Genomic DNA, 10,844 nt, shown 5'->3' with positions numbered 1-10,844 from the left:
TCAATGTGTTTAATGCAGGCCTGAATTACTTAATTGAATATATCTATTGTTCCCTGGACGGCAGATAGATGGCAGTATAGCACAGCTGTTGAACAGAAAGGCCTAAATAGAAAATTTGCCGAAATAGAACGCAACTGCTCTGTAACGGTCGTCGTATGAAGGTGAGGACCAAAGCGCAGCGTGGTAAGTGTTCATATCTTTTAATGAAGTAATAGAACACTTGAACAAAACAATAAACGACCAACGAACAGTCCCGTAAGGTGAATGACAAAAAAACAATAAACAGGAAAATAATCACCTACAACTCAAAAGTTGGCTCAAAACCAGGCTACCTAAATATGGTTCTCAATCAGGGACAACGATAAAACAGCTACCTCTGATTGAGAACCATACCAGGCCAAACACAGAAATCCCAAAACATAGAAAAGGGAACATAGACAACCAACCCAACTCACGCCCTGACCATACTAAAACAAAGACATAATAAAAGAACTAAGGTCAGAACGTGACATGCTCAGCTACAGCGATCGACACATATCGGTTTGCTAGCTAATTTTGCAGTCTTGTCGACATGAATCGATTTATTGTAAAAGGAAACGGAAATCTATTGACAAGGAAAATTAGGGGGAAGAGCTGGAGAACAACGTGACAGCTAAAAACGAACAACCACTGGAGAACCAGGAAAATCACAAAGATTGCGATGGGGAAATGCAGCTAGATAACGTAGCTAACATGGTTCTGGTGGCTAAGAGAAGAATACGGTCGATTCAAGAAGAACACAGAAAGTTCCAAGAGAAATGGACAGACAAGTATTTTTTTGTACTGCATGATGGGACTAGCTCACTTTATTTTATTTGCCAGAAGGCAGTAAAAAAAAAAATATATGCAAATTTAGAGCGACATTTCCAGTCACACCCTGCCTACATTGACGAAACATATCCACCACAAAGCAACCACAGAAACAACAACATAGCTCAACTCAAAAGGACAACAACAAATGATAAACAGATCTAGCACTGTTGCAGAGAAAAAGACTGAGGCAACATATGAGATTGCTTGGATACATGTGAGAAACAAGAAGGCCTTCACAGACGCGGAGATTGTAAAATATTTTTTGGGGGCCAAGAGACAAAATATTGTATGCTGATTTCACAAACAAGGAAGCTATTTTTTAAAAGCAAATTAAGGTACTGCAACTCTCAGACTCGACCATAACAAGACGCATAAAAATGTTGGTGAGGACATCAGTAAGCAACTGATTACTGACATACCCGTGGCGCCGTGTTTAAGTATTGCGCTTGACGAAAGCACTGATATAAGTTACATTGCGCAATTATGTTTTTGGGTCCGATTCCCTCAAAACGAGTCGTTCATAAAGGAACTTTTATGTTTACTGCCCCTTCAGGGACAAACATGAGGAGAGGATATTCTGAAAGCCCTTGTTACATTTTTTTGCTGATAATAATAATAATGACTGGTCAAATCTGGCATCTGTGTGACTGACGGCACCCAAACATGCGAGGGAAGGAGAAAGGACTCATAGGCCTGATGAGAAAGAGAGAGGATATTCCCCAATTTGCTACGTTTCATTGTATCATTCATCAGGAAGCTTGTGGCTAAACTCAAAGACTGTGACTTACAGAATGTGATGCAGCAAGTGGTGCGCGTGGTGAACATTATTATTGCGAGGGCACTGAATCACAGACAATTCCGCCAGTTGGTGGAGGAATACCAGACCTGATATTTCACAATGAGGTGAGATGGTTGTCTTGTGGCAGATATTTGGAGAGATTTCTCTCTCTCCTCCCTCAATTCTGTGAATTTGTTGCAAGCAAGGGGAGAAAGGAGCCAGAGCTGGATAATCCACAGTGGATATTCAAGATGGCTTTTTTTTAACTGACATCACCTGCCACCTGAACACAATGAGTCTCCAGCTCCAAGGGAAAGCTAAAACTCTGGGAAAAAATGCTGCATTTGGTCACAATATTTCAAAATAAAATCACCACACTGTTCATACCTGACAGTTTCCAAAAACTTAGCGCAGTCACCACATCCAACCCAGACATACAGCAACATTTGAGCTATGATGCATTTGTGCGTGATGAGTTGGAGTTGGAGTTTGAGTCAAAATTCAAGGATATCATGGAGTACAAGGAGTTTTAACTTCATTGAGAACCTCTTTCATGTGCCAGTGTTATCTCTGATCGCAGCCATCACCGTCCCCTGTCCTGACGTGCTGGAATAGAGTGAGATAGTGGAGCTGCAGGAAAATTACACATTACAAGGTGAACTAAGGTGTTACCCATTCATTGAGTCCTGTGTCAGATACAGTGTATCCATTTCTGAAGCAGTGTGTACCAAAGGAGACCATTTTTTGTCAGCACTTATTCATGTGAAGCAATATTTTGAACAATGAACAGACTGACCAATCCACACCTGAGTTGCCTCACAAGGATAGCAACAGACTATACATTTAGAATGAACTCAGTCAAGGAGCAGAAGGGGTATTTTCACTCACCAAACTACTGAGGTAACCCTTAATATCAATCAAATCTCATTTTTAAATCCCTTTTACATCTGTCAAAGTGCTGTACAGAAAACCAGCCTAGGTGTGGCCAGTCCTCTTCTGGCTGTGCCGGGTGGAGATTATGACAGTACATGGCCAAGATGTTCAAACGTTCATAGATGACCAGCAGTGTCAAATAATAACCACAGTGGTTGTAGAGGGTGCAACAGGTCAGCATCTTAGGAGTAAATGTCAGTTGGCTTTTCGTTGCCGAGCATTCAGAGTTAGAGACAGCAGGTGTGGTAGAGAGAGAGAAGGGACAAGGTAGCACATCCGGTGAACAGGTCATGGTTCCATAGCCGCAGGCAGAACAGTTGAAACTGGAGCAGCAGCACGACCAGGTGGACTGGGGACAGCAAGGAGTCATCAGGCCAGGTAGTCCTGAGGCATGGTCCCAGGGCTCAGGTCCTCGGAGAGGGGAGGGAGAGAATTATAGAGGGAGCATACTTAAATTCACACAGGACACCGGATAAGATGGGAGAAATACTCCAGATATAACAGACTGACCCTAGCCCCCTGACAAACTATTATATGTGATGTAGCCTATTTGATGTGTGTATGTATATATTTATGATTTGCTGTAGGTCAAATCAATTGCATGTGCTCGATATTTGCTCTCAATTGTTATTGGAAGATAAAGTACAACAAATTAAAGATATGTGCAACCCTCTGAATGATTCTCTCAACCCAAAGTGGCTCCCAGTCATTACACATACGTTTCCACTCCTCAGACTGCTGGACTGTTCTGTAGCTACACATATCGCACCCTTCCTTCTCCCTCCACAACAGTTTTCCAATGAAGTTTGCAATGACATTTCCACTTAAAATCGTCCTCTCCTCCTTTTCACAGTCGTCACGTCCGGTTCTCGTTGCACGAGCATTTCGAGTCTTCCAATGATCGGTCTATTGCGGCATTGCCTTGTCAGTTAGTTGACTATTACATTTCACAATCGAGGTATAGGCACGTTTAACGCCTTACTGGCTTTTAATGAATGTGACACGAAGGAGCCGAAATGAATGGTGAAGCACGCGGACTGTAACCTTAGCGGTCTTGATTTCTGCAAAAGTCATGTCATTCGGAACAGCGACAACCACGATATTCAAAACGTTAACTGTTGGGCAACATTCACGTAAGTAAACGCACAGCTGCTGTCAATCGCTTATCCGTTAGCTAGATAAATTAGCTGACCAGAAAACTAGTTTAGTCCTCTTCACTTGCTACAAAGAACTTGTACAGCAGGTGATTAGCATTAGCAAGTGAGGCTGTTTTCAGTACATTTTTTATTAAGGAATTTCAAGTAATAAAAGGGGATTTTATTTTCTATTTTCTTCAGTGATTCACTGTGACAGTCAGTCTCAGTATGAACTGCATGCAAGCACAAGTGCCGCCCACACACTTGTCAGTTTTCAAACAGAGGCGCAACATCCCGATACTTCTGGGGAAACGCATTGCGAAACTGAGAGACATTGGCTGGGTTTCCTAAAAGTATCGTTGTACTAAGATCATCCATCGAAACTAGAGACGATCTTAGTACTACGATGCTTTTGGGAAACCCAGCCCAGGGGTGTATTCATGACTGAAACCGTTTAATTACCAAACGAAGAGTCACCTCAGAGGTATAATAAGAACTGAAGAATGTTTCCAAGATGTCCAACAATTGTTTAAGGTAATCTACTCAGGTTTGCATACGCGGATAAACGTACAATCAATATCTGTGATGCATCCGATTTACAGTGCATTCGGAAAGTATTCATACCCCTAGACTTTTTCCACGTTACGTTAACCGATTTAATACATTTTAGAATAAGGCTTTCTCCAGTCTACACACCCACATTGACAAAGTTAAAACAGTTTTACAACTTTTTGCAAATGTATAAAAAAAAAGTATCACATTTACATACGTATTCAGGTAGTTATTAAAGTCTTGGGTATGACACTACAAGCTTGGTACACCTGTATTTGGGGAGTTTCTCCCATTCTTCTCTGCAGAAGAATGGGAGAAAGGTTGGATGGGGAGTATTGCTGCACAGCTATTTTCAGGCCTCCAGAGATTTTCGATCCGGTTCAAGTCCGGGCTGTGGCTGGGCCATTCAAGGACATTGAGACTTGTCCCGAAGCCACTCCTGCATTGTCTTGGCTGTGTGCTTAGGGTTGTTGTCCTGTTGAAAGGTGAACCTTCACCCCAGTCTGAGGTGCTGAGTGCAGGTTTTCATCAAGGAACTCTCAGTACTTTGCACTGTTCATCTTTGCCTTCCTTGATCCTGAGTAGTCTCCCAGTCCCTGCTGCTGAAAAATATCCCCACAGCATGACGCTGCCACCACCATGCTTCAACGTAGGGATGCTGCCAGGTTTCCTCCAGACATGATGCTTGGCATTCAGGCCAAATAGTTAAATCTTGGTATCATCAGACCAAATAATCTTGTCTCATATTCTGAGTCTTTAGGTGCCTTTTGGCAAAATCCAAGTGGGCTGTTGTGCCTTTTACTGAAGAGTGGCTTCCGTCTGGCCACTACCATAAAGGCCTGATTGGTGGAGTGCTGCAGAGATGGTTGTCCTTCTAGAAGATTCTCCCCAGAGGACGCTCTGGAGCTTTGTCAGAGTGACTATCGGGTTCTTGGTCACCTCCCTGGCCATGGCCCTTCTCCCCTGATTGCTCAGTTTGGCTGGGCAGACAGCTCTAGGAAGAGTCTTGGTGGTTCCAAACTTCTTCCATTTAAGATTGATGGAGGCCACTGTGTTCTTGGGGACCTTCAATGCTGCAGAAATGTCCCCAGATCTGTGCCTCGACACAATCCTGTCTCAGAGCTCTACAGAACATTCCTTTGACCTCATGGCTTGGTTTTTGCTCTGACATGCACTGTCAACTGTGGGACCTTATATAGACAGGTGTGTGTCTTTCCAAATCATGTCCAATCAAGCTGTAGAAACATCTCAAGGATGATCAATGGAAATATGATGCACCTGAGCTCAATTTCATGTCTCATAGCAAAGGTTTTGAATACTTATTTAAATAAGGTATTTCTGTTTTTCATTTTTAAAACATTTGCAAACATTTCTAACAACCAATTTTTTGCTTTTGTCATTATCGGGTATTGTGTGTAGATTGATGAGTGAAAAATGAATTATATCAATTTTTGAATAAGGTTGTAACGTGTCCTCTCTGGAGCATGAAATCAAGAATTCTGCTGGCTGACTACTGAGTAGCAACCTAGTGGTGCCAAAAGCCCTGAGCCTGGTTTCCTAAAAGCATCTTAAATATGCGCTATGCAGAACCGCCATTTACTAAAATTCTAGTAGTCTGCCTAATTTCTGATTTATGAGACAAAACAAGCAATTTTAGTGTCATTGTACAATCTAAACCGCTGTGACATTTTTTCCATAACCCCAAATATTGTATTTTCAGCTGTTTTTAAAGCTGGTGTACAAAACTGAAGTAAAATAAATTAAACTTAAGAACAGGACGCATAGGACAGATCTACCTTTTCTAGGACTTGAGTTTAATGAGATGGACATACAGTACCAGTCAAAAGATTGAACACCTTCTCACCCACTCCAGGGTTTTTCTTTATTTGGACTATTTTCTACATTGTAGAATAATAGTGACTACATCAAAACTATGAAATAACACATGGAATCATGTAGAAACCAAAAAAGTGTAAAACAAATCGAAATATATTTTATTTTAGATTCTTTAAAGTAGCCACCCTTTGCCTTGATGACGCTTTGCACACTCTTGGCATTCTCTGAACCAGCTTCACCTGGAATGCTTTTCCAACACTCTTGAAGGAGTTTCCACATATGCTGAGCACTTGTTGGCTGCTTTTCCTTCAGTCTGCGGTCCAACTCATTCCAAACAAGGTCGGGTGGTTGTGGAGGACAGGCCATCTCATGCAGAACTCCATCACTCTCCTTCTTAGTCAAATAGCCCTTACACAGCCTGGATGTGTGTTTTGGGTCATTGTCCTGTTGAAAAACAAATGATAGTGCCTCCTGAGTGGCAGTGGTCTAAGGCACTGCATCGCTGTGCCACTAGAGATTCTGGGTTTGAGTCCTGGTTCTTTCGCAGCCGGCCGTGACTGGGAGACCCACGGGGCGGCGCACATTTGGCTGCCCCATTTGTATTTCATATGCCTTTGACTATTGGATGTTCTTATAGGCACTATAGCATTGCCAGCCTAATCTCGGGAGTTGATAGGCTTGAAGTCATAAACAGCGCAATGCTTGATGCACAGCGATGAGCTGATGGCAAACGCAGGAAAGTGCTGTTTGAATGAATGCTCTGAGTCTGCTGCTGCCTACCATCGCTCAGACTGCTCTATGAAATATCAATTCATAGACTTAATTATAATAATAATAATAAACACAGAAATACGAGCCATAGGTCATTAATATGGTCAAATCCAGAAACTGTCATTTCAAAAACAAAACGTTTATTCTTTCAGTGAAATACGGAACCATGCCATATTTTTTGCGAACGGGTGGCATCTCTAAGTCTAAATATTGCTGTCACATTACCCAACCTTAAATGTTATGTCATAATTATGTAAAATTCTGGCAAATTAATTACGGTCTTTGTTAGCAAGAAATGGTCTTCGCACAGTTCGCAACGATCCAGGCAGCCCAAACTGCTGCATATACCCTGACTCTGCTTGCACAGAACGCAAGAGAAGTGACACAATTTCCCTAGTTAAAATAAATTCAAGTTAGCAGGCAATATTAACTAAATATGCAGGTTTAAAAATATATACTTCTGTGTACTGATTTTTAGAAAGGCGTTGATGTTTATGGTTAGGTACACATTGGTGCAACAGTGCTTTTTTTGCAAATGCGCTTGTTAAATCATCACCCGTTTGGCGAAGTAGGCTGTGATTCGATGATAACATGCACCACATAATAGTTGATTATTACTAGTTTAACTAGTGATTATGTTAAAGATGATGATACAACAATAAAAATGAAAAAACATGTTTTTTTTCATTGTATTATCTAAACCAGATCTATTGTGTAATATTCTCCTACATTCAATTCACATTTACACCAAACTTCAGAGTGTTTTCTTTCAAATGAAACCAAGAATATGCATATACTTGGTCCTCGGCCTGAGCTACAGACCGTTAGATTTAGGTATGTCTTCAGGCGGAAATTGAAAAAAGTAGGGGGGTAGCTGTAAGATTAATATGGCTGCGATCCCCATACAGGGACCAACATCAGGGGTGACTACTAAAAATACAACTTCGTAACATTAAACATTCTTGAAAATGCAAGTGTCTTACACCCTTCAAAAGATTAGAATCTTGGTAATCAAACTACGTTTTCCACTTTAAAATAGCTATTACAGAGAACAAATCCCATGCTTTTGTTTGAGAAGAGCAATCAACAACAGAAACATTTTCCGCCATGACAGTTTTTACACATTCACATCTGAAGGTAAAATTATGACTTACATTCTGATATCTTGCTCTTATTTCTCTTCCTGAGGGTCCCAGTGATCAAATGAAGTGCCGTTTTCCATTTTTATAGCCTAAATCAAAACATTTTGTAAACCGTTTGTGCCGTGAATTCCATCTCTATCAATTTTTTTACGGAGCATTCGACGTGATTCCCCCCTGTAAACCATCGTTTATCTAGTCATGGTTGGTTTCAGTGCATTCCTCTGGATGTTTGCAACACAGCCAAACAACATTGTTTTTTTGCTGGGAGTATTGACCGAAGTGAGCTGATTTGACAACAACGATAAATGACTACCTTACGCACCAATAATTTTAGCGACGCTTAATTGATTGACTATATTTCTGCCCAATGACCACTGATCTTCTTGAAATCTAGCTGGGTAGATAGCCAATGAGCTGAGGTAAACGCCAGTATGTAATGGTTTGGGGTTGGACCACAATTCCTTGTTTGTAATCGCACGCGCAGGGAACTCCATTCTCGTCTTGACGATCAGAGGAGTTGCTGTAAGGCTTTTTACTCGCAGCTGTATTTCGGAAAGGTAAATCAGGTAAAGCAAAGTCTAAAGTGAAAGTGAGAGATTTTTTTTGTTTGAGGAATCTTGGAGTGTTATGATTCAAACGAGCTGAGGAGCTGTTTCTGCAAGGACAGGACGTACTTCTGGACGGGTAAGTTTTTGTTTTTTTTGCTATGAAATGTGTGGTTTGTGTGTGTGTGTGTGTGTGTGTGTGTGTGTGTGTGTATATATATATAACAATGGCCGGAGTTGAATGGAACAGCACTTCACCTTAGGGACTGTTCCCTCTGCTCTATACAATACATATCTGTTTATTTTATGTGATGATAAAAGGCTCATACAATACACATTTTTTTAAATGTTTTCTTTCACAGTGATAGCGACTCCGACTGGGAGCCCTCGGTGCCAAGCTGCCTGCTCTACCTGTGCCCCCAGTGGTGTTCATATGCCACAGTTCATTACTGCAGGCATGACTGTGCCTCAGGGCCAAAAGGGCACAGCATGGAGGCGTCGTTGTGTTCTGTGTCGCATGAAATGCACCACTTGTTCAGTTTGCCTCTGCTTTACATCAGAAAGAGACTGCTATGGGACATGGCACAGGCAGCAAAATACTGTGACGAGGACTTCCAAGGGGTGTACTGTTTTTTTACATTTTTTTATATATATATTTATTTTCTAATATTTTGTAAAACATTTTTGTTGTTGTTTGTGTGTGTGTGTGTGTGTGTGTGTGTGTTAGAATTGCTTTTTGATGTGTTGTATATAGTTATTTGCACTGCTGTATATAGTTATAGGTCATTTCACCAATTCGGCCACTTGGGTACATTTGGGCAACTTGTGTGGGACACCTGGGTGACTTCATGCTAAATGTCATGTAGCTCACTTCAAGCCTATCAACTCCCGAGATTAGGCTGGTGTAACCGTAGTGAAATAACTAGCTAGTTAGCGGGTTGCGCGCTAATAGTGTCTCAAACGTCACTCGCTCTGAGACTTGGAGTAGTTGTTCCCCATGCACAGCAAGGGCTGCGGATTTGTGGAGTGATGGGTAACGCTGCTTCGAGGGTGGCTGTTGTCGTTGTGTTCCTGGTTCGAGCCCAGGGAGGAGCGAGGAGAGGGATGGAAGCTATACTGTTACACTGGCAATACTAAAGTGCCTATAAGAACATCCAATAGTCAAAGGTATATGAAATACAAATGGTATAGAGAGAAATAGTCGTGTAATTCCTATAATAACTACAACCTAAAACTTCTTACCTTGGAATATTGAAGAGTCATTTTAAAAGGAACCACCAGCTTTCATATGTTCTCATGTTCTGAGCAAGGAACTTAAACGTTAGCTTTCTTACATGGCACATATTGCACTTTTACTTTCCAATTTTTGCATTATCTAAACCAAATTAAACATGTTTCATTATTTATTTCAGGCTAAATTGGTTTTATTGATGTATTATATTAAGTTAAAATAAGTGTTCATTCAGTATTGTTGTAATTACAAATAAAATAAAAAATATCGTCCAATTAATTGGTATCGGATTTTTTGATCCTCCAATAATCGGTATCGGCGTTGAAAAATCATAATCGGTCGACCTCTAGTTTCTATGCAGGTGCATGTTTATCAATCATTGGAAGAAGCAATTTCATAAATTCATCAACATTTATTTTTACTGCTCTAATTATGTTGGTAACCAGTTTCTAATAACAATAAGCCACCTCGGGGGTTTGTGATATATGGCCAATATACCACAGTTAAGGGCTGTTAAGCACGACGCAACGCGGAGTCATACCCATGACTCTGTGTTTTGTCATACTCATGGTATACTGTGTTATAGCATTCAATGCTCGAACCACCCAGTTTATAAATATTTATATACTGTATATCACACCTTTTCAATGAGAATTTGGTCAGGTCGCCCGAGAAGTTACATATTGTAGTTTTAAGGCTATGTTCATTGTTAGCATCATTAAATCTCTGAGCTCCTTCCCAAAACCATTGTTACTAAAGTTGCTCGTTACTCCTAGAACAGCTAAGTATGTCGTTAAATGCTCCCCCCCCCCCCCCCCTTCCGCGTCACTTATCACAATCTCCACTAAACACAAAATCGAGATGTTTATCTGTTTTTCTGTGACCGCTGATAACTTCAGAATGAACGTGACTGACTACAAATACAGTTGCCCATTTATTTGTATAACAAGTGAAGGATATAAAGACACTTCCCATGAAAACCGCGATTACTGTGTTAAAAGATAAATACAGTATAGACTACAAAGACCTATATATTTGAATGATATTAAAATCAGTTTCATGTTAATT

The 10,844-nt window shown here is 40.8% G+C and overlaps 1 protein-coding gene across 1 annotated transcript in view; it reads left to right on the top strand.

The window, feature by feature from the left end:
• The first annotated feature begins 937 nt into the window (after nt 1-937).
• Nucleotides 938-10,844, top strand: part of LOC109892335 (tyrosine-protein kinase JAK2) — a 67,768-nt gene continuing 57,861 nt past the window's right edge. Inside the window, exon 1 of the mRNA XM_020484809.2 lies at nt 938-3,696. Within this exon, the coding sequence (XP_020340398.2) occupies nt 3,636-3,696 (61 nt within the window). The 5' untranslated portion in view covers nt 938-3,635. The remainder of the gene's footprint in view (nt 3,697-10,844) is intronic.

Source organism: Oncorhynchus kisutch, linkage group LG6, assembly GCF_002021735.2.
Source record: "Oncorhynchus kisutch isolate 150728-3 linkage group LG6, Okis_V2, whole genome shotgun sequence".
NCBI lineage: Eukaryota > Metazoa > Chordata > Actinopteri > Salmoniformes > Salmonidae > Oncorhynchus > Oncorhynchus kisutch.
This window is presented reverse-complemented; position numbering and strand designations above follow the sequence as displayed.